The sequence below is a fragment of the Nyctereutes procyonoides genome, unplaced genomic scaffold, assembly GCF_905146905.1.
Source record: "Nyctereutes procyonoides isolate TBG_1078 unplaced genomic scaffold, NYPRO_anot_genome, whole genome shotgun sequence".
Taxonomy (NCBI): Eukaryota; Metazoa; Chordata; class Mammalia; order Carnivora; family Canidae; genus Nyctereutes; species Nyctereutes procyonoides.
The window spans coordinates 60,262,154-60,286,135 of NW_026575047.1; the positions used below are offsets into that span (position 1 = coordinate 60,262,154).

Here is a 23,982-nt window from a genome sequence, read left to right on the forward strand (position 1 = left end):
TATGTTTCTGCTCTGAAGCTGCTGCCCTGTAGCTCTTCCCAAGAGCAGTGAGCTTAGCTCTGTCAGTGGCTGTTCCTGTGCCTGGGTCCAACTCCATTAGATCATAAGAGCCTTCAAGGGCAGGGGCAGATCTGCTCAGCTTGGCATGGAGCTAACAGGCATTTGGCAACTCACTCAGAACACTCCCAAATGCATAAGGGCATACCCCGCCTATGAAGGATTTTAAAGGAAAAAGAATAAAAAAGATTCATGAAAGCAAATATGTTATTAGCTGGAAAAGAAAAAAAAAGTTATAAGAGTTTGTAGCCCAAATCCCATCCATTAAACAGTAATAGTATGCTGAATTCATATGCATAAAAAAGCCTGGAAGAAAATACACTAAAATGCTTAAAGTTCATCTTTGTGACAGCATCACAGACACTACAATGTCCTCAACGCATGCTCCTATGTTCTATTTGTTTGCTTTAGGGATTTGTTTGATGGTTCTGTGTTGCTTTTTTTTTTTTTTTTTTTTAGATTTTTACTTATTTATTCATGAGAGACACACATAGAGAGAGAGGCAGAAAGCAGGCTCCATGCAGGGAGCCCGACATGGGACTTGATCCTGGGTCTCCAGGATCACACCTTGGACCTAAGGCAGCACCAAACCACTGAGCCACCAGGGCTGCCCCTTGTGTTGCCTTTCTAATGAGGAAAAAAAAAAGGAAATTTGAAAACAAAAGCATGCCCCAATTCAAATTCAAATTGAACTGAATTCAAATTCAAATCAACATGAATGAAAATGAAAATACTATATATTCAAATTTACAGGATGTAGGAAAAGGTATGCTAAAAAGTAAATTTTGAGCTTCAGAGGCATACATTAGGAAACAAAAACTCTGACAATAATAATCTGATATTCATCATCACAAATCTGTAAAAAGAATAGGAAAATATACCTCCTCACAAACTAGAGGGAAATAAATACTGAAAAGTAAAAATTAACAAGACAGAAAACAAGCACCTCATAGAAGATGATCAACAAAGATAAAGCTGTTTAAAAAAAATAAGTAGGGGCAGCGCCGGTGGCGCAGCGGTTTAGCGCCGCCTGTAGCCCAGGGCGTGATCCTGGAGACCCAGGATCGAGTCCCACATCGGGCTCCCTGCATGGAGCCTGCTTCTTCCTTTGCCTGTGTCTCTGCCTCTCTCTCTCATTCTCTCTCTCTCTCTCTCTGTCTCTATGAATAAATAAATAAAAAATCTTTAATAAATAAATAAATAAATAAATAAATAAAATAAAAAAATAAGTAAATGAATAATAGAATTGACAATTTTCAAGCAAGACTAATCAAAAGAAACACAGACAAGGCCTGAGCTATGAGCAATCAAGAATGAAAAGGGAGGCATTATCACACAGGTTACAGATATTAAGAGATTATGTGACTGTATCAGCGTAAAATAAACATACAGATCAATGGAATGGAAATATGAGTTCAGAAATAAATCCTCACATTTACAGTTAACTGATTTTCAACAGGGTGTGAAAACAAATCAATAGGTAAATATTATCTTTTCAACAAACAGTATCCATATGCAAAATAATGAAGTTGGTCTCCTGTGTAGGAAAGGGTTAACTCTGAGCCCTGAGATGATCAAACCCTGCATATTCCCAAGAAAGGCCTGTTTTCAGGACTGGCCCTTGGCCAACTCCTAGGAACTGAGTAGCTGAAGTCAATCATGCAGGTGTGCTGCGTGCCTACATTACTGACCACCAATAAAAAACCTGGACAGTAAGATCTTGGGTAAGCTTCCCTAGTTGGCAACACTTTCTACATGTCCTCACTCATCTCTGACAAGGAAATTAGGCATATCCTGCATAGCTGCACTTGCAGGAGATACCCAGAGGTTTGCACCTGGTTTCTTCCAAACTTCACCCACATGTCTTATTGCTAACTTAAATCCGTGTCCTTTCATTGTAATAAATTATAATCTTGAATAGAACAGCTACCATGAGTCATTCCAGCAAATCAAGCCTGAGGGCAGTTTTGGAAACTTCTAACACAGCCTCTACCTCACACCATCTAAAGAATTAACTCAGAATGCATCACACATTTAAAGAGGCAAAACTATAAAATTCTTAGAAGAAAACGTAAATCTTTAGGACTTGTATTGGGAATGGTTTCTTAGAAACAATATCAAAAACACAAGCAGAAAAAGAAAAAAAAATAGGTAAACTGAACTTTATAAAAGTTAAAAACTTCATGCTTCAAAAGACCCCCTTAAGAAAGTAAAAAGACAACTACAGAATGGAAGGATGCAAATTATATGTCTGATAAGGAACTCTTATCTAGAATATATAAAGAACTTAGTAAGAAGATAAACAATCCAATTAAAAATGGGCAAAAGATCTGAATAGATGTTTCTCCAAAGAAGATATATAAATTGCCAATAAGCAAATGAAAATATGCTCAGCATCATTAATTGTCAGGAAAATGGAAATCAAAATCATAATGAGATACATTTCACACACAGTGGGATGGCTAGAACCAAGACGACAGATAATAACAAGTGTTGGCAAAAAAAAAATAAATAAATAACAAGTGTTGGCAAGGATTCAGAGAAAGTGGAACCCACATACACTGTTGATAAAAATATAAAACAGTGCTGCCACTTCAGAAAACCCATGTAGTAGTTTATCAAAATGTTAAACAGAGTAATCATATGACCCAGGAATTCTCCTAGGTGTATCATCAAAAGCAATGAAAACATGCATCCATACAAAACAGTACACAAAAGTTAATAGCATTATTCATAATAGTGGAAAAGTAGAAACAAGCAAATTAAAAAATCAGCTAAAAAATAAATAGAATGTGATACATTCATATGATGGGATGGAATTCAGCAATGGAAAGAATGAAATACTGATACATGTGTGAACCCTGAAAACATTATGTTCAGTGAAAGAAGCCAATCACAATTAGCCACATACTGTATGATTTCATGTCTATGAGGTGTTCAGAATAGGCAAATCTACAGAGTCACAAAGCAGATTGGTGGTTCCCTAGGGCTGAAGGGAAGGAATAATTGGTGGTGATTGCTAATAGGTGTGAAGTTTCTTTTTGACATAACAAAAATGCTCTACATTGTACTGTGATTGCATAATTCTGTGAATATATTTTTAAAAAGCACTGAATTTTTATACTTCAAACAAATGAATTGTATACTGTGTAGAAAAAAAGCTGTTACCAAAATAAGATGAGAACTTATTATGGAAAGCTTTATGACAAATATCAGAAAATTTTAAAAGATTCTTTGAAAATTCCCTGAAAATACAACGTATCATCCCTGAAAATACAACTTAATAAAACTGATAAAAAAAAAAAAAATAGAAAACGTTGGGATGTCTGGGTGGCTCGGTGGTTGGGCCTTCAGCTCAGGGCGTGATCCTGGGATCAGGATCGAGTTCCATATTGGGCTCCTTGCGGGAAGCCTGTTTCTCTGCCTCTTTCTCTCTCTGTGTATCTCACAAATAAATAATAATAATAAAAAAAAGAAATAGAAAATGCACATGGTAAAGAAATTGAATGTTTCAAAAACCATCCCATAAAGGGAAAGCTTCACCAGTAAATGCTAACAAACATTAAAGGAAGAAGTAACATGAACCTTACTCAACCCACTCTAGACAATACAAAAAAGAAGGGAGTCCTCTATGAGCTGTTTTATGAAGCCAGCACTCAGGAAACTAGAATGGAAGGTTATAAAAAAGTAATGTTATTCACTACACAGGTGTGGGCTGTGTGCGGTGATTTCCTTCTCTAGAGTACACTATAAAAAGGGGAAAGCAGGAGTGAGGGGAAGGTGGAGGTTAACTTCCTAATAGAGAAACCTGACAATATTTCCTTGGCCAGGTGATCAAGGTCAATACGAACAATGATAAATTTGTTGACAGTATGTGCCCTCAATGTGATGTGATGCAAATGATGCTTCACCTCTGTGGTCCTCCTTCCTCAAACCTATAATGCCAGTCTGATTATGAAAAAAAAGTTAATAAATACCAACTGAGAAACATTCTACAAAATACTTGACCAGTGCTCCTGAAAACTGTTAAGGTCTTCCAAAACAAGGGAAGTATAAAAAAACTCACAACCCAGGGGAGCCTAAGGAGGTATGATGACTTAATGTAATGTGGGATCTCAGATCAGAACTAAAACATTATGGAAAGATTGAAGAAACCTGAATAAAGTCTAGACTTTAGTTAACAACAATGTACCAAGGTCACCTGGGCGGCTCAGTTGTTAAATGTCTACCTTTGGCTGAGGTCATGACTCCAGGGACCTGGAATAGAGCCCTGCATCAGGCTCCCTGCTCAAGGGGAACCAGCGTCTCCCTCTCCTCCCCACTCATGCTCCTTCTCACTATCTCTCAAATAAATAAAATCTTAAAAAAGGAATAATTATCAATATTGGTTTATTAATTATAAGAATACTAATGTGAAATGTCAACAATAAAGAAAAACGGGTATGGAATCTATGGAAACTCTATCATCTTTGCAATTTTTCTGTAAATCTGAAAATATTTTAAAATAAAATATTTATTTTAAAAAGTGATAGGGGCACTTGGGCAGCTCAGTTGGTTAAGCATCTGCCTTTGGCTCAGGTCATGATCCTGAGGTCCTAGGATTGAGACCCACATCTCCCTCCGCCTCTGCTTCTGTCTCTCATGAATAAATAAATAAAATCTTTTTTTTAAAAAAGTGATAGTATGGGCAGCCTGGGTGACTCAGCAGTTTGGTGCCTGCCTTTGGCCCGGGGCATGATCCTGGGAGACCCGGGATCTCCCACGTCGGGCTCCCTGCATGGAGCCTACTTCTCCCTCTGCCTGTGTCTCTGCCTCTCTCATGAATAAATAAATAAAATCTTAAAAAAAAAAAGTAATAGTAAAAGACACTCTCATTCATCAAGTTTGATATAAAAATCCTAAGCAAAAATACTAGCAAACTATATCCGATAATATACAAGGAGGATAATCTGTCATGACTGAGTCAAGTTTATACAAGGAATGCAAGGCTACCTTAACATCAAACCTGTTTCAAAAAAAGAAAAAAAGTGGAGCAGGGGAGACAGACGCCCTACAATCAATGTAAATTCACTACATTAAGGAATAAAAGAGAAAAGTCACAGAAGTACTTCAGTGGATGCAAAGTGTTTAACAGAATATAAACTCAGAATAAAATCTCTTAGCAAACAAGCAATAGAAGGCAAGTTCCTTAATCTGATGAAGGTTGGCTATAAGAAACCTACAGCAAACACATCATATGGTGAAATGTTTTAAGAGTTTTAAGATTTAGGGATGCCCGGGTGGCTCAGTGGCTGAGCATCTGCCTTTGGCTCAGGGCATGATCCTGGGGTCCTGGGATAAAGTCCCACATCCGGCTCCCTGTGGAGAGCCTGCTTCTTCCTCTGCATCTCTCATGAATAAATAAAATCTTAAAAAAAAAAAGAGTTTTAAGATTTAAGAAGTTTTACAGATTATAAAAGTGAAATTAAAAGGAATCTAAATATGGGACGCCTGGGTGGCTCAGCGGTTGAGTGTTTGCCTTCAGCCCAGGGTATGATCCTTGGGTCCCGGGATTGAGTCGCACATCGGGCTCCCTGCATGGAGCCTGCTTCTCCCTCTGCCTGCGTCTCTGCCTCTCTCTCTCTCTCTCTCTCTCTCTCTCTGTCTCTCATGAATAAATAAAATCTTAAAAAAAAAATCTAAATAAATGGAGGGATATACCAGGTAAACATCAATTCTCCCCTAAAATGACCTACAGATTTATTCATATCCCCATAAGAAACTTCAACAGGTTTCACTGTGAGATATGAAAGATAATCTAAAATTTATGTGAAAATACAAAAGGCAAGAATAACCAAGGAATTCTTGAAGACAGAAAAGCTTGCTTTACCAGACACAGAATCAACTATACTCATTAAGACAGAGTGGCATAAGAACAAGCATAGACCAACTGACCAATGGGTTCGAACAGTGGGAAAAACAGACACATACATGAGTAGTCACTTAATTGACAACAAAGGTACGTAGAGCAATGGAGGCAGAAGTGTTTTAAAAACTAACTTCAGGGGCATCTGGCTGGCTCAGTTAGAAGAGAGTGTGACTCTTGATCTTGGGGTTGTGAGTTTGAGCCCCACGTTGGGTATAGAGATTACTTAAATTATAAACTAAAAAAAAAAAGAAAGCAAAACTAACTTGAGGTGAACTTCAGATCTAAATGTGAAAGGCAGAATAATAAAACATCTAGAAGGCAGTGGAGGAGAATATCTTATAACCTTAGTGTATACAAAATTTTCTTAAACCAGATACAGTCCAACTACAAAAGAGAAGAAATTCAATGGCACTGAAATTAAGAACTTCTATTCATAAAAAGGCTCATGAAGGAGCCAAAGCCAACATATGGGAGAGCAAAGGGCTTGGTGACAATGGTTGGAAACATGGGGGGATTCCTCTCTCTCTCAGAGCACCAGGGTGGCATCTTGTTCCTCTTCTGTCCCCACACCAAGAAGATTTTCCCCCCTCCCAAACACTCATGAGCTACCCAGGGGAGCCATCGATGCAGAGACCAGGAACCCAAATCCTATTTTACTGTTCTGCTGACCACTAAGAAAGGTGCAAAGGGCTCCCCTATACAGAAGCAACAATACAAAAACTGTGCGTTGAATTTTACTCAGGTTTTTGCCTTTGCTTTGAATGGGAAGACAGCCTGCAAGAGCCAAAGGAGGAAAAGAAAGCAAACCGCACCTCCACCAGGGCGAACTTTTCCTCACTGGTATAGTTGTAGCGGGTGGCACGCTCATACTCCTCAGCATTGTCAGGGCAATCCTTGTTGGAGTACTTGTCCGTTGGGTGCACAAGTTTCCATGAATACTGGTGTGGTCACAAAGAGGGAGACATTCACACTGGATACAAAATGCTTATATTCTGGTCATACTGACATGACCATCATCACAGCAACCAATGTTAGCTGCATCTGAGAATCACACACACACATGCTCACACATATACTACACACATATACACTCACACACAGAGTCCATCTCCATAAAACTGCAAAACATTCTGGCCATGTGACTTCAGGTTTAATAAATACATAAGCAAAAATGTCCTGGATATTTTGTGTTGAATATCTAAGACTAGGTATTTCATCACCATTAAAAAAAAAAAAATCAGCCTTTCAAACAATCATATACTCATCTACTTTAATAATTTTAATCTTTTTTTAAAAATTTTTTAATAATTTTAATCTGATCAAAATAAACAAAAGGGAAAATCTTCTGACTTATAGGTATTCAAATCTTCATATGGCATCAGAAACTATTTTAGTAATGCTAAACAAAAGAAACCAATGGCTAGAACTCCACAGGGAAAACATTTTCAAAAGATAAGAATTAAAAATTATCATAATGGTACAAATTCTATCTATATGTTTTAAAAGATGAGGCCCTTTATTTGTAACAAACTTAAAAGAAATGTAATTTGAGCCATCTAAGAAACATTTAAATTGATACAGATTTTTATTTCTAGGGTCAAAGATTAAAAAAGCCAATTTGTTTGGATCAAATTGGATCAAGAGATCCAAAGTCCAAAGTTAATGCAGAAAAAATATCATTTAGTCAATTTCTTCATAATTTTGGGAAGAAAAACACTTCTAACCAACTAGGGATAGGTGCTCTTTCAGACCTGCATTTCCTGTAAAAGCAAATAGAGTGCCTACCACTTCCATCACGTGAGCACTCCACTGTGACAGCAGCTGCAAGCCCTGGAGCGCCAGGTCAAAGAGCTTCCGGTACTCAGCGTCTGTCTTCTGAGCCTCCTGGCGGCCTGACCCTGTGACAACCTAGAGCACCACAGAACATCAAGAGGTCACCAGTTATTCATTCACCCCATGACCTAGCAAACCTGCTAGGAATCTCCAGGAAACGTACATTTGCAAAATTATGAAATAATGGGGGGCATATGAGCCTTTACTTAAGCAACCAGCTGGGAACATCAGAGCCCTGACAATGGACATTCTTCAGCTCTCAAAGAAGAGAATGTCACTGCAGACTGTGCTAGAGGGGAGCTCTGGGATGGGGTTAAGAGAACTATGTACACAGTTATGCTTCTACTTAGCTAATAAAGGAAAACATGCGCATTATTTGCATTTGCTTATATCAAAAAATGAAAACTTATACTTAAGAATGGTTACCTAGGGCAGCCTGGGTGGCTCAGCAGTTTAGTGCCGCCTTCAGCCCAGAGCCTGATCCTGGAGACCCAGGATCGAGTCCCACGTCAGGCTCCCTGCATGGAGCCTGCTTCTCTCTCTGCCTCTTTCTCTTTCTCTCTCTCTCTCTCTGTCTCTCATGAATGAATGAATAAATAAATAAACAAACATAAATAAGTAAATAAAATCAGTCTTGAGAAAAAAAAAAAGAATGGTTACCTAAAAGGCAGGAAGGCATAGGGTGGAAAGAAGGTGGGCTCCTTTGAAGGACACATACCTCCTTTTGTACATCTGACTTTGGAACTACATAAATATTTTATATAATTATGACATAAAAATTAAATTACAGGATAAAAGCAATCCCTAAAAGTCAAAAGCAAAATGAAACCATGAATTAAAAGTGTGTACTGAATTGGGTTCATGACTGTACAGAGGAACAATGTAGTACAGGTACCTGACAATAAGCTTTTTTGATTACAGTGTAAGTGCCTGGAATTAAGCTTTTGATTGCTAAGACATCCATTTCAAAGACATCATCTGGAATACACACAGTCCCAGCTCTACAAGTAGATAAAGAGCCAGGTGGCCCCATCTATGAAGCTCCCGTTTTAGAAAGCTCTGGATAACTTATCACTTGAGATACCCCACTTTAGTACCCTAATTCCTGCTCTTATGTTTGAAATTTGTTAATAAAGAATAAACCCATGAAATCCTAGGAAGCCCACACTAGACCCCAGTAAAGGCAGAGTTCCAGATCCACACTTCCTCTCTACCTGTCACTTCACCATGTGGCTCAAGGGATGCCATGCGCCCTCTTAGAACTTGTGAGCAATAAGCCTCTTTTTCCCAGAGTTCCCAGATGGTTGTTGCTGAGAGTATCTTGCCAGCATAGTAGAAACCACAAGGGACTGTCCAGCCACAATATCGGTCCCCTACGGAGGCTGCCAAAAACAGCTGAGTCCTTCAGGCACCATTATCAAAAGCCTGAGACCAACATAAAACAAACCACTTCAAGTGACTTTCAAAAACAATGATTTAAAAAAGAAAAAATGAAAGAAAAACAATGATTTGATCTCTATACCTAGAGGGGAAAAATCTAAGGGCAAAATTAATTTACAAAATAAATCTTAAAACAATTTTTAGTAATTATAATATTGTACTGTTATATATTATAATATATAATTATACTGTTTCTAGTAATTATATTGTTATTAGCAGCACTGGTATTGCTATTTTAAGACTAAGTGTATACCAAGACATGCTGTAGTCATTAAGAACCAGCATTCTCAGCATTAAAGGGGAAAAAATAAAAAGATAAAAACTGAAGTAGACTGCCTTCAAATCAGGGGATCCTTGGGTGGCTCAGCTTTTTAGCACCTGCCTTGGGCTCAGGGCATGATCCTGGGGTCCTGGGATCGAGTCCTGTATCGGGCTCCCTGCATGGAGCCTGCTTCTCCCTCTGACTATGTCTCTGCCTCTGTGTGTCTCTCATGAATAAATAAATAAAATCTTAAAAAAAAAAAAAAGACTGCCTTCAAATCAGTACTCCAAAAAGTTTGTTACCTTAGATGATGCTAGAGAATCAATTATTTGAAAAACTGATACACATAGCAAAGGAATTCAGCTCTGACCTGTCTCCCCTGAAGGAATCACACTGCAAAGCAAGGCTCGGCTGTGAGGAGGAGTTGAAAAGGAGTGAAAGGGCTAGAAGACATCATGTGGCAGCCCTAGTGAATTTATACATTTGGCAGTAGACAATGGGTGTCCACACTCTAGAGAGAGACAGTCAGACACTTGAGCAGTCTGCAGCATGATCAACGAAGGGCCAGGGGAACTGAGAGGATGGAAGTGGAGTCTCTCATCAGGTCTCCAGACCCTTTTTTTTTTTTTTAATAAATTTGTTTTTTATTGGTGTTCAATTTGTCAACATACAGAATAACACCCAGTGCTCATCCCGTCAAGTGCCCACCTCAGTGCCCATCACTCAGTCACCCCCACCCCCTGCCCACCTCCCCTTCCACCACCCCTAGTTCATTTCCCAGAGTTAGGAGTCTTCATGTTCTGTCTCCCTTTCTGATATTTCCCACTTATTTTTTCTCCTTTCCCCTTTATTCCCTTTCACTATTTTTTATATTCCCCAAATGAATGAGACCATATAATTTTTGTCCTTCTCCGATTGACTTATTTCACTCAGCATAATACCCTCCAGTTCCATCCACGTCGAAGCAAATGGTGGGTATTTGTAGGCCTCCAGACCTAATAGGGAACAGTGGTCATGCCAAATGACACCACAGGGAGAAAGATGGACAAGGGACACATCTTCAAAGAGACACACCAACTAACTATATTGTGTAAAACTTATTTGGATCCTGAGGCAAATCAACTTGGAAAAACAATTTGTGAGTCAACAGAGGAAATTGAACAATGACTTTGATATTAAGGAATTCTTGATTTTTTTAGGTGTAATAATGGTATCATAGTCATGTTTAAAAAGAGCCTTTATCTCTGTAAGACACAAGGGAACCCCAAAGGAGAGGGTGGTTGGAACCTCTGATTCATATACAAATCAGAAGCACATGGGTACAGAGTTGCTCTTAGGGTAAGGAAAATATTCCAATAATGGACTGTGGTGGTAGTTACACAATACAATGAATAAACTAAAAACCTCTGAATTATACATTTTAAATGTGTGAACGGTATGATATGTGGATTAAATCTCCATAAACCTGTTTAAAAATAAATGAGCAGGGCATGCAAAGATAGATCTCTTTTTTTTTCTTATTAAAACTATCATCTTGGGACACTTGGGTGGCTCAGTGGTTAAGCATCTGCCTTCGGCTCAAGGCATGATCCTGGAGTCCTGGGATTGAATCCCACAATGGGCTCCCTGCATGGAGCCTGCTTCTCCCTCTGCCTCTGTCTCTGCCTCTCTCTCTGTCTCTCTCATGAATATAAATAAAATCTTTAAAATAAAACTATCATCTTAATTATAAAGGTACTAGAGTAGACAGCAGAGGGAAACAGGCGCCACACATGCTGTTAAGTACACCTATTTTAAGGGTAGAAATCACCTTTGTATGTTGTCTGAGAGCATCTTGCACATTTCTCTCAGCACAACCCCTGCCTCTGTCTCTATCCTGTGGGTTGTGCTGGCAGCTGGGTAAGCAGTAGCTAGCACCTTGTCCCTGGGGAATGGGCCACCAGGGGTCAATGAGGGGTCGGCTGGGAGCCAGCGTGTGCTCTGAGCCATCTGGGGTGTCTTCCAGTCATTCTGGTTACATGATGGCTCCTGTTTGCTGGGCAGAGGACAGGGGAGCTCATCATTCTGCTTCGGGTGGGGCCAACACACAGAGTTGTCCCTCCAAATGTCAATGATCCTCCTGGGAACCCCGAGGTACCAAAATCTCAAAAACCAGACTTGTGTATGCAGACTCAAGTCCCCAGGTCCCTCTAAGACTGTGCATAGCACCCATACCACCGACCTTACTCCCTGCCTGCTTAGATGTGAGAAATGACATCCCCACAGGTCCTCTGCACTCAGACCTCCCCATCCTGTCCATCCCATACACTGGAGGGGCTAGCCTGGAACTATGCATTGCAGGTAGGGAGAATGTGACCAGCCCAAACAAAAACACAGAAAACCCAGCTGCCAAGTTGGAAGGAATTAAAAAGACCCACAGCTGAGGAAACAGTACTTCTTCCTACCCTCAACTCCAGGCTCTCCTCTGGACACCCAGGACATAAACTCCCACCTAGCCCATGGTTTCTGGCCTTAGGTACCAGCACCGGCGGGCATAGAAGGCTCACTTACCTCACTATTGCTGTAGCGTGCAAGCTCTGAAATGAAGCGCATGTGATCCTCCCGAATCTGGATCATCTGTTCACAGATGTTATACTGTGGGCTGCTGCTGGATGATGTGCACATCCATCTGTCAGGAAAGGGGAAATGTGTTACCTGAAGGGGGGGGGGCCTGCATAAGACTTAGGCATCACAATGTTGGGGGGCTGGGGACACGTGTACAGCAGGCACACAGGATGGACCACTGGTCCTGCATGCTGACGAGGAGATAAGAGGCTTGGAGAGAACATGAATTCTCTGCAAATAAATAGCCAGGCCAGCCCCATCCACCTGAATCAGGGTCACTGTCCTACCTTCTCATATATGTGTCTTAGAAAAGGAGTTGTAATTTCTACTTAACCGGCCAACTACCTTCAAAAAAGCTGAGAGTTGCTACTGGATATAGGATACTGCATCACTCCTGCAAGGGCCCCTTAACTTAACACATACTGCAGATTTGATAGGAATTAATATTTCTTTATTATTTACATGTTATATTAGAAAACAAGTCAGCCAAAGACCCAGAAACAACAGTTATCCTTACTGGGAGTTGGAAATGGACATTGTTTTCAATGACAAGTTAGACAGTGCTGTCATAACTATTTACTTGCACAACGCATCATTTCAGCAGCAAACATACAATTTAGTGGGAAAGAAGTTTATTAACAATTCAATCTGCTGGAGCTCTCAAACAGAAAGCATGGGCCTTGGGGCTCTGACCTCTGCTCCCTCACACTCAGCACTGACACCCTCGCCATGTTTTTAACAAGCGGGTCCTCTTTGCTTTGAGGGGAATGAATGCAGGTTACCACCTTTCAAACTAATGGATACACTGTCTGAAGCAGCGTCCCTTTCTTACCTTTTGATTCCTCTGTAGGATGATGCAAGGATTATGTTGGCCATCATCCAAACAAAGTAGGCCCCCTGAGTCTGCAATGAGTACCTGTCGCCTAGACCCTACACTGGATTCCACCCTCAGGATACCTGTGTCCCCTGCAGGCCCTAAAGAGTGTGTCTACCTCAGGTGGAGCCCTAGAGCCCAGAACCTGACTGCTGACACCACACCCCCTGGCCCCCCATCTGGATCCAAATGCTGAAGTAGGGCTGCTGGGCAGGGCCCTCAAAGCTGATGGCTACATGCTCAAGCAAGTCCCAAGGTGGCTATTAAACATAGCTATTACCACCACTTAAATGCTATTGACTTACAATGAATTATATCAAAAACACAGAAGTAAGTATGCAAAACTCATTGTTTCCTGATTCTCTTACTGGTTTTACCATGACCTATCACCTAGAGTTCATTTGTGTTTGTTAGGGTAGAAACACTGTGGAATGGCATGCTACTAGCGTGGTCACATCCTTAGCTTCAGGTCCATCATGGTGAGAAGACTTACACCATGGAAATGAGCACTGCTTCAAATTAGAGCCTGAACTGGTGCTAAAGTAGAAACAGGTTCCAGTTTAATGAATGTAACTTAGAGGAGAATGAGAAGTCACCTAACTGGATAGCATATCAAATTTAATGGGAGATTTCTTATGAAATAAGCTAGCACAGAGCTCAGTAAACTATAGCACAGGACAAATATAACCTGTGTTTGTATCGCCCTAGCATCATATAAGATGGTACGTCTAAAAAAACAAAACCACAACAACAGAAAAGAATATATGACAGATACCACAAGTGGCCTACCAAGTCTTAAAGTGTTCACAATTCAGCATTAAAAAAAAAAAAAAAAAAGACTGGCAACCCTTAGTAAGCAGACTGGAGGTAATTGCATTTTTCAAAATTATGGCTAAACTGCAACTGGAAGCTGGCAACAGGTACAAGTGTTTGGCAAGGATCAACCAAAGCATCCTGCAAGACCCAAATGGCTATGTGGAATCCAAAAAAAGAGTATGGTGTGTTTTTTATCATCTGTAATTGCGAGCTATGGATCCTTTAGCCAGTTGCTGGCCAACTTTCTCCCCAAAGGTCCAAGACAGTAAATACTTCAGAATTTTGGGCTATACTGTCTCTGTCACACAATCATTGTCTTCTTCAAAAATAAGAAAAGGAAAAACAACAACAAAAAAACCCTTTAAAAATGGAAAGACCATTCAAAGCTACCGAGATCTTACAGAAACAGCCCTGGGCTGGATTTGGCCCTCAGGTATGTTAGTTGTACATCCTCTGTAATGTAAATGCAAATATCCCCTTCCCCAGCAGGGCTAGTCTTTAAGCATTCCGGCACACCACTTGTTTAAGCTGGTACATTCTCAGCCACTTCTATTCAATAGAACTCTCTGAGATGATGGAAAAGTTCTGTACTTGTGCTGTCCAACACAGTAGCCACTACTGAACATTTGAAATGTGAATGTTCTAACCAAGAAAATAAACTGTATTTTTAAAGTGAATTTAAATGTAAGCAGTCACAAGTGACAAGGCCTACTGTATGGGGCATTTGGTTCCAGATGGTTAAAAATGTCAAAGGCGTTCTCTCTAGATAGATAAGTGTTATAAAACCACAATGAGAACATTGCAGAATGTTCCAACTGGACAGCTCACTGTCATCCTACCGAGATTTATTTTCCTCATAGTGGGCGCTGGTCTTGATGTATCTTGCCAGTTCTATTTGCATGTCCCCGAATAGTGGAACCACCTGGAGCTGCTATATTCAAAGAACAAAAAAAAAAAATAAGGTCATTATGTGTCTTCAGTCACCATAGTCACAAGAATGAGTTATGCTTTAAAAAAAAAAAAATGAGTAATGCTGGTAATTACTACGGTCTGAATACTATCTCTGTAAATCATTTACTAGAAAAAAAAAACTAAGTAATTTACACAATCACGTGAAGAAGGACAAAACACAATTTAAGAACCAATGTTCATAAAACCAATTCAAATATTAAAATTAACCTACCTTGTTGCTAGATCTGTCATAAAAAAAAACAATTTTCATTTCCATATGCTAGTAACAAAATGAAAATCTAAAGAGAAAAAATTTGCAATAGCATCAAAAGAACTAAAAATATGAACAAATCCAACAAAATATGGTAAAGACCTCTAAACAAAAATACTATCAAAAATTCTAGAGAAAGTTCTGAAGTTCTAAGAGAATGGAGAACTATATCCATAGATCATAGATTGGTCATACATCGGAATGCTTAGTATTTATTTCTAAACTGATCTATAAATTCAGTGGAATCCCAAACAAATTCCAAGAAGAAAAATGGTTTATGGGTAGTGAGTACGTGTGCATACGGAAATCAGCAAGCCAATTTATTTTGAATGGTAAAGGCAGGACACCCAAGACAATCTGAAGAACATAACTTGAAAGCCTCCTGATAAAGCAGATCTGTTCTATTGGAAAGCTATAGCAACAAAGACAGGGTGGCCCTGAGCAGGAATGGAGACCAGCGGAGCAGGACAGAGAACCTAAGACAGAGTCCCACCCCTACAGACACCTGTTTTATGATGGAGGCAACATTGCAATGCGAATCAGCATACCCATGTGAGAAATTGTGAGGCTGTATCTAACACTGAATATATATGCCTATGGCCCCCAATCCTAGCCCTGGGCATATACATGTTCAATAAAAACCTGCATAGATCAAAGCAGCATTGCTCGTACCAGCCAAACTCAGAAATGACCTCATGCCATGTCACAACAGAATGGATAAGTTGAGATCTAATCATAAAATGGATACCACAATGGAAACTTAAGGACAACAGATGCAGGATCTCCCAGGGATGAATCTAACAAATGAGTGAAAACAGCCAGATGCAAAAGATCCTGTCACACAAAGGTTCAAACCCAGGCAAAGCTGAGGCAGAACAGGAAGGAGACTAGTGGCCTTTGCAGATGGAAGCCAGTGCTTTCCCCCTTTCCCACTGCCTATGCCCACATTTCCAGATGTGGGTCACAGAGGCTTACCTCCCCAAATTCAAACTGATACACTTAACCTAAAAAACGTAACTCACCTTGAAGTACTTATCAATTTTGGATAAGTTTATTCTTTTCTTGGCATCAAGTTTATAGATGTTGCTGACACTCCCATCCATCAAGTATAGACCAAACCCCATGACCTGAAAATCACAAAATGGCACATAAAACTCAGAACTGCAAGTTTAGTTACCCAAAGGCTCTTCTATTGCTATAGTTCATAAATTAAAATGATAGTTTGCTCTTCTTTCAAAAAGCACTTTTATTTTTATTTATGTATCTTTTAAAGCTTTTATTTATTTATTCATGAGAGACACACACACACACACACACACACAGAGAGAGAGAGAAGCAGAGACACAGGCAGAGAGAGAAGCAGGCTCCATGCAGGGAGTCTGATGTGGGACTTGATCCCGGGACTCCAGGATCATGCCCTGGGCCAAATGCAGGTACTAAACCGCTGAACCACCTAGGGATCTGTTGAACCACCCAGGGATCCCAAAAAGCACTTTTAAAAGTTCCTTATAAATAAATAGATATCCTTTCATATGAAGTTATTCTTCTATGTGTGTCATTTCTTGTGGCTATTTTAATGTCTTTCCCAGGCACAAACACCATCTCCACCTCTCGTCAAGCAAATGCAATACTAAATGTGGATTTCCATAAGCATCCATGGCCAGGGGTTCCTGCCCCAGATGGCACACATAGAGTATTTCCACCATCACAAAGAGGTCCACTACAGCGTCCTCCAGCACCAACTCACCCATGGTGCTCTCCTGCAGGAAGAGATCTTGGGACTGGGCCCACTCTTACAGGGAAGGCTTTGGGCTGACTGGACACCTAGCACCTTGAAGGTTCTTCAAGGCTATCCTCCCCAAAGGTGGAAAGCAAAGCAAATACAGTGGCAGAACTGCCTTCTCCTCCCTCTTCCCAGTAAGAAATATCACTGACCTCCTCAATATGGTGAATGGTCATGTTCTTGACCAAGAAAAGTCTACCATAATCATGAAGACGCCATATTCTTAATTCCTAGAAATCACATCCTGAACAATTAGAATCTGATGTATCCTCTGCTGCAAGAAGCTGATGCTAAGAGAAGCCCCCACCCCAGACCTCCTCACCCATGAGCATGCCTTCCCAGGAGGAGGCATATGATCCCAACTGGCACTGAGGTCAAGCCTGAGACAGTCATACGAATGTGTTGAGAGCCGCTAGTGCACGGAGGATGCTGTGTATAAACACATGTGCACACACACAGTGGCAAGCATGAGAATAAGAAAAGGCTACCAAAAAGATCGTAGTCAAAACACAGCCTCTTCTCTCCACAGTTACGCAAGCAGCCATGCCCACACACGTACTTTGAGAAGCATGTGTTTCTCACTGGGTGTCAGGTACATCCTATTCTCGTAGTAATCCACACACAGATTCACGATGTCGGCGAGGAGCTCTTCATAGCCAGAAATCACTTCAAGCTGCTGCTGCAGAGACTAAAACACAGAATGCGAGATCCATGCCATAGACTGTTCCTGGCTGTGGCTCCAGTCATGCACCCCATCAGCTAGAGCAGCAAGAGCGCAAGCCTTACTTGTGTGATTTTGTTGTGGTTGGCCAGGAACATGGACAGATTCTGTGATTCCTGGATGGACTGTGGATCTGCCATTTTCCGTAGAAACTGAGCGGCTCTTTGAAAGCAAGAAAAAAAAAAAGAGTTAATCAATGTGCTTAATGATTTTAAAAAGAAAAAAAAAAGCATAAAATAATCCAGATTATTTATCTGGCTACAGTTAAATGTAAAAATGTGGGCCTTAGAAGCTGGTTATAATTTCAGCCTCCTCGAGCTTCTCTACCCTGGACTCCAGGTCACTCTTGTCCCAGCCGGGATAGCTCACCACCCCACTGTCCACAGCTGAAAGATTTCCTCAGATGTGGCAGTGCCAACCACAGGCCTTCTTGCCAGGTACCTAGTAACACTGGTTTCTCCCCATAGCAACCTGTTCCCAAGTCTGAGAAAGACTGCCTCCCCTTTTGACTCCCAGAATATGGTAAGGGAGATGGTCAGCACCATCCAGTGTCTGCCAAGAATCACCTAGGCTACCACACCTCCCACAAGTCAGGCACCACACCCAGTTTTTGTGCCAATGGTCAGAGACAGAATCCCGATTTCCTCCACTAATAGGCTAATTGATCTTGGATTAACCCCCTGCACTCTCCTGAAGCTCACTTATCACACCTGTAACAACAACAACTGTCCATCTGTCTACCCACAAAGCAGATGTGAGGGGAGAGGGAACAGCACACACAGAATTACTGTACACTTAGGTACAATAAGACTGTAAGGTACACGCTGAGTGTCTGAGTCTTGCAAAGCAATGTAAACATGGGTGTGAGCTTCCTGCATGTCTAGGGCAGCGCCCCCCCAAAAAGGTTCGTGGAAACTGTCCACAGACCTGTCTGCTACCTAAAAACTTGGGGGTTTTATTGAAGAAAAATTCTCATGGTAAAGACTGATATCCTATACCAACAGTCGTTTCCTCTGTGTCTCCTTAGAAATAAACCCCAAATTTCCATGCTACAGCAATGTGCCTCATCTCCATGTGACTAATGGTTGAGCCATGAGATACAACAAAAAATACTGCAAGGAACTTGGAAGTTTACTTATAAAAGGTAATATGACCCCTTCTATTTTCCTTCCTCCCTGTTGACTGGAATGAAGAAATGATCGCTGGAGTTCAAGCAACCATCCTGGACCATGAGATAACACATGAAGACAGCAGAGCAGCCAGCCAGCAGGACCCCTGGGGTGTGAACACTGTGGAATCCCCTCATCAGTTGTGAGGCTTCAACTCTAGGTGCTCTAGTCCAACTCCCACTGCTAACTCATTCTAAATCTCAGTTTGGCACCACACCCCATGTAGATTTTATTTTAAAGACATGGCAAAAGTTGTATGATTTCAGATACAATATAGCGACAGCTAACAGTATAATAGTATAACCCCTTCTGAGTATAAATGCCAGCCTATTCTGATGCAAAGGAAAACCTCATCAAATTTAATTTCACAGCCAAGAGTCCTTATCTAGCAGAACAAACAAAAGTCAGCATCTCATTCCTGCTAATCATGCATTGAACAGTATCAAGCACAGACTTTTCCTTTTTTTTTAAAGCACATACTTTATAAAGAAAAGTCTATTAGAAGATAGTTGGCTTTGTTCTGACTGATCACCCTCCATCTTCCTGCCAACTGCCCCTCACTATTTTCTAGAAGCAGACTATCATGCCACACCCACCTTTTCCAATTCTCTTATCCGTAAGTTCTCTCCTGTCTCCCAGGAGAAGAGCTAGTCTCAGGGAGCTGGAAGCTCAGTGTGATCCCATGATAGTCTACAGACCAGCTCTGCTCACTGCTGTGATGGTGCGTACCTTCTAGGAATGTGTAACCAGGAAATGACATGCACAGGTGTTGCCCTCAAGCTGCAAACCTGCCTGTGCCCTCAGGAAGATGCCTACTGAGCCAAAAGCCTTGCAGTGCCCCTAACCCTCTATAAAAGGGACTGGTCTTATGTACTTCTGTCTTCCCACATGTGCTAAGCAACCATGCTCCTCAACAAATGTTTGAGGATAATCAGATCCCACTCTAGCTTCATGAAACCACAATGTACACATGCCTATGAGGACACACCTTGATGCATTGCCATACTCATAATCTGCCAGCTACCCTTACGCACCTAGGAGTGTGTATTCAAACAGTCCTGAGCTTGTCAAATAACTGTTCCAAACAGTGACATTATTTCAGCACATATGGGATGCATACCTACCATGTGCAGAGCATGCAGCTAATCAGGAACCACCCTGTCTGCGGGGGCACTCTCTGCAAGGACCTACAGGGAAAGGTCACAGCTCACCTCTTATATGCCGAGTGGTCATTTTTCACACTGCACTTCATGTTCTTAAGCTCATCTAGCACAGCAAACATGTTAATGAACTTCCCAAGCGTGATCAAGTAGGCTTCAGACACGAAGTCCTTCCTTCTTTCCGCATGGCATAGGCGCCTCACCTCCCCACAGAAACGCTCAATGGCATTTCTCTAAGCAGAGGAAGAAAAGGCAAAAAAGGCTGCTGTCAATGAAGGGCCAGCTTCAAGCACAGTGGCTGGACTCACTGTCACTCCTTGATGAAATACCCACCCAAATGAGTGGACATTTACAGCTCAGGTAAAGAGATTTGTTTTTATGAAACAAATTTTATTTGTTACAAAAGTAATTTCCACATGCTTTTGTTGTGTAACAATTATCATTAACTTTCCACTTTACCAACTACATCCCTAAAATAAAAGAATTTTGTTGATTATTCAAGCAAAGTTACTGAGAAAAACCTCCAACAGAAGGTCTACAAACAGATGTTTTAGCATTCAGAGATGAAAAGGAAGGGGTGCGCAGAGAAATGTTTCCTCTTGACAACCTTGAAGATAAAGCAAACACTCATCTCCTAATAAGTTCTATCTTCTCACCTTTGCTAAAGGAACCTATAATAAGAACCCCACATGTTCAAAGTAGATCTTTAAAAAGCCAGCAAGTCCACCTCCTGTGGCAACTCCATGTAAACAATGGGTCAGAGTAGCCAAGGCAGGGCAAGGACCCCCAAGTGACAGTCAGGAGGGAGTGAAAAGAAGAAAACACCTGAAAAACTAGATGAGTCACAAGTATAAATTGGCAGAAAGACAAACATATTTGGAACTGACAGAAAGCAGTCTTCATGAAGGAAATACAAATTCACTCTCAGAGACAAGAGTAGTGAAACACAGAAGAGGTATTTATTCTGAAAGGACCAGTAAAGCTGTAGATTGACAAAGGATTTGTTCTCTTTTGTCTCAGAAGTTGTTATGGCTGCTTTCGTTCACATGCACTTTGTTCAGAAGTCATGGTGATATGTCAAAGTGGGCCAGATTCCTACTCATCTGCATTAAAGTCCTAGGATTATTTCACTGTTTTACCTGGAAGTACATAAAATTCATCAGTTTTGTGACCTCAGGCTCCAGGACCTCGACGGTTTTCTCATAAATTTCCACTCTATTAGGCTGCTCATTACATTTCACCTAGGAATAAACAGGTATGACATAAAGAGGCTTCAACTTAGCTAGAAGTGAGAGGGAAGGTCATTGTTAGGTCATTGCAGTCCCAGCCTGCTGTGGGGTGGGATGTGGGAGGGAGGGTAGGCTGGTGGAGTAGGGGTGTGGTTAGGCTGAGATGGGGGGGACAGAAGGGTAAGAGCACTGTCTGACTGTGGTAGGGGCATGGTCAGCAAGAATGGGTGCGCCTGGCTGGGATGGGGACACCTGTGGGATGGCCCGAGAGCAGCTCCTCCAGGTGTACAGCATGACCGCGTACTCTTGGCCTTCTTCCAGCATTTCATTCTGTAAGGGTACACAGGGCAAATCAGCAAGTAGGAAAACAATCATAAAAACGGAGATGCCTTGTTGCTAAAATCCAGAGGCATAAACTCTCCTGACTCTCACTCTGAGGGACAGACAAGTACCAGGACCTGCATGCCACGAGGCAGCTGCTAGGAAGTTGGTGATGCTGCAGTGTAGCACTGTGGCCATAATGACCTCCGGAAACACGCCCATGGCTTCTGTGGGCTGGAGAGGAGCCAACACAAACCTTGGCACCTGCCACAGCCACTATTCCTCAACTCCACTCTATCCAAAACAACCTGCTGGCAGTGCAGATCTGAAGTTGAACACAGATGCCAGCATAGCGCAGATGCGCACAGGGTCAAGGCCTTACCACCAGGCTACAGAGAGCCTCTGGGCTCCTAAGACTGAGGCAGCTCCGTCATCCCTAGTGTGTAGGAGGAAAAGCTGCAAGTATTTCTGTAGCACTTAAAATCCAGAGAACAGTATCCATGCAAAGAGGACTGCCATAATTTTTTAACTGCTGTAGTGTTTACTCTTTTCACATTGTTTCCTTTGGTAAAAATGGTAAAAAGCGCAGAGGTGTTCTAAAAATGTCAACTACAATTTCATTATGTTCTTAAGATGCTTTAAAATGTTTACAACTTTTGATCTAGTAACTTCACTTATACAAATCTAGCCAATGGGAATAATGATGTGTTTGGAAAAATATTCATTATTGTATTTTTTATGACAAAGAAAAAAGGGAAACTAAACATGCAAAAATAAGTAAATTGTGGAAATTACAAAATGGAATAGATAGCTATTAAATATTACTTTAGTTGGCACATTTTGATATATGTCATATGAAAAGTTCATGAAATCATTAAAATATGTAATAGCAACACAATTCATTCATGCAATCTGAATCACAGTTGCGTATATAACTGCATGCATGAGTACAGGTATAAATGATAAGAGAGAATGGACTCCCTCAAAATGCTGACAGAAGCTTCCTTGCTCAATTTCTTGCTTCAATTTTCAGAAAGAACATGTATCATTTTTATAATAAAGAAAACAAAGTCTTCTCTAAAAACATAAGGCATTTTCATCCACTTTCTTCTCTTTTTCCTTAGTACATATCATACTAAGATAACACCAAAAAGTATATATTTGCCATCACTAGTAGTATTCCCCCAAGGAAAACAAAAACATGCAGAAGGAATTACCATGCTAGAATGAACAGTCGCTTGTTCAATATATCTTGCAATACCAGTAACAAATGCATTTCTGTCTTCAAAGTTAGTGTTGAAATTTGGCTGAAAGGAAGAGAAAAACCATCATGTGGAGGTCAGCACTGCAGGCAGTACAACCCACTGCTGCCCAGCACAAACCTGGTAGAGGAGTGAGGATGGTGGGGGCTCGATGCAGGGCTGCTGGTCAGGCAGAGGCAGCTCTTCCAAGAGGTCCACATTGGATAGTGCATCCTCCAGCGTCACCTGGGCCGCCATCTTGGCCTAGAACAAAACACAGCACAAACCTGCACTGTGAGGAAGGGTGGAGATACTGACAATCATTCCAAGGTGGGGAAATCAGACCCCCACTTGCCTGATCCCTCTCTTGAGCAATGGGGATGGCTGACGTGGTCATGACCAATCCCTTGGGTCTGTTGCCTCTCTTAGGACTTGCTGGCAAAGAAGTCATGATGTAGCCTCTCCTGGCCTCCAGTTGTGTCACAGTGGCACATGAACCACCACACATACCTTTGCTTCCTGTCACCCTTCCCACCTTGGAGCCATCGTCCCTACTGGGCTCTCTGGGAGGGTCTGACAACCTGCTCACTGGGCCAGAGGAGGGAATGTCCTCTTCAACACCACTGTCTGCCCCAAGGAAGCCAGCACAGCCTCCAACCTTCAAGGGGGCAAGAGTGCTTCTCTGCAGATGGACATTTCCCAAGTGGTTCTTCTATGCAAGGCAACACACTAAGGAATAGAGATGGAGGTCAGAGCCCTTCTTCCTCCAGCAACTGCCTGTAGGGACTACTAAGGTGGGGGCCAAGGGTCAACATGAAAGAGGGAGGGGACTGTTAGCACAGGACTGACAGCACAAACTCCAAGGCCAGTGCAAGAAAGCACAAAAAGGAGGTGGATGTCATCTAAACACATCTGTGGCAGCTCCAGGGGAGAGGAAACAGCACATTCCAAGCCTGCCTCCTTCAGAATGCTGCTCTGACCCTGGGTGGGATACAGGGAGTAGCAGCTCCATCCTCAGACACAATACACCAAGCAGCCCTGACTCCGGACACGCAGAGCAGCTACATGCATTGTGAAAAGGAAAGAGCAGCAGACAGGCTGGTGAGAAAACTAAATGGAAGAAGCCCTCAGTTGCTCCTCCCAATACTGGGTGCCAGACAAGGTGTCAGTGTAGAAGTGCATGGTGAGAAGAGTTACTAAACCCCCAGCTACTGGCTGGAAAACCAAAAAGGGAACCCCAGAGCACCGGAAAGCCCCAGGGACAGTATGGAGAGGAAGAATCTCAGAAGAATGAGATTATAAAGTTGCTAATGAACTCTGGGCCCACCCCTAAACTGTAAGT

General features: G+C 41.5%; 1 protein-coding gene across 1 annotated transcript in view; it reads right to left on the reverse strand.

The window, feature by feature from the left end:
- Nucleotides 1-23,982, reverse strand: part of CYFIP1 (cytoplasmic FMR1 interacting protein 1) — a 112,479-nt gene that overhangs the window by 51,873 nt on the left and 36,624 nt on the right. Inside the window, exons 2-13 of the mRNA XM_055326849.1 lie at nt 22,782-22,904; nt 22,617-22,706; nt 21,331-21,408; nt 20,989-21,090; nt 19,901-20,082; nt 17,586-17,682; nt 17,359-17,487; nt 16,039-16,143; nt 14,634-14,725; nt 12,051-12,168; nt 7,751-7,873; nt 6,778-6,903 (exon numbers count right to left, since the gene is read on the reverse strand). Of these exons, the coding sequence (XP_055182824.1) occupies nt 6,778-6,903; nt 7,751-7,873; nt 12,051-12,168; nt 14,634-14,725; nt 16,039-16,143; nt 17,359-17,487; nt 17,586-17,682; nt 19,901-20,082; nt 20,989-21,090; nt 21,331-21,408; nt 22,617-22,706; nt 22,782-22,898 (1,359 nt within the window). The 5' untranslated portion in view covers nt 22,899-22,904. The remainder of the gene's footprint in view (nt 1-6,777; nt 6,904-7,750; nt 7,874-12,050; nt 12,169-14,633; nt 14,726-16,038; nt 16,144-17,358; nt 17,488-17,585; nt 17,683-19,900; nt 20,083-20,988; nt 21,091-21,330; nt 21,409-22,616; nt 22,707-22,781; nt 22,905-23,982) is intronic.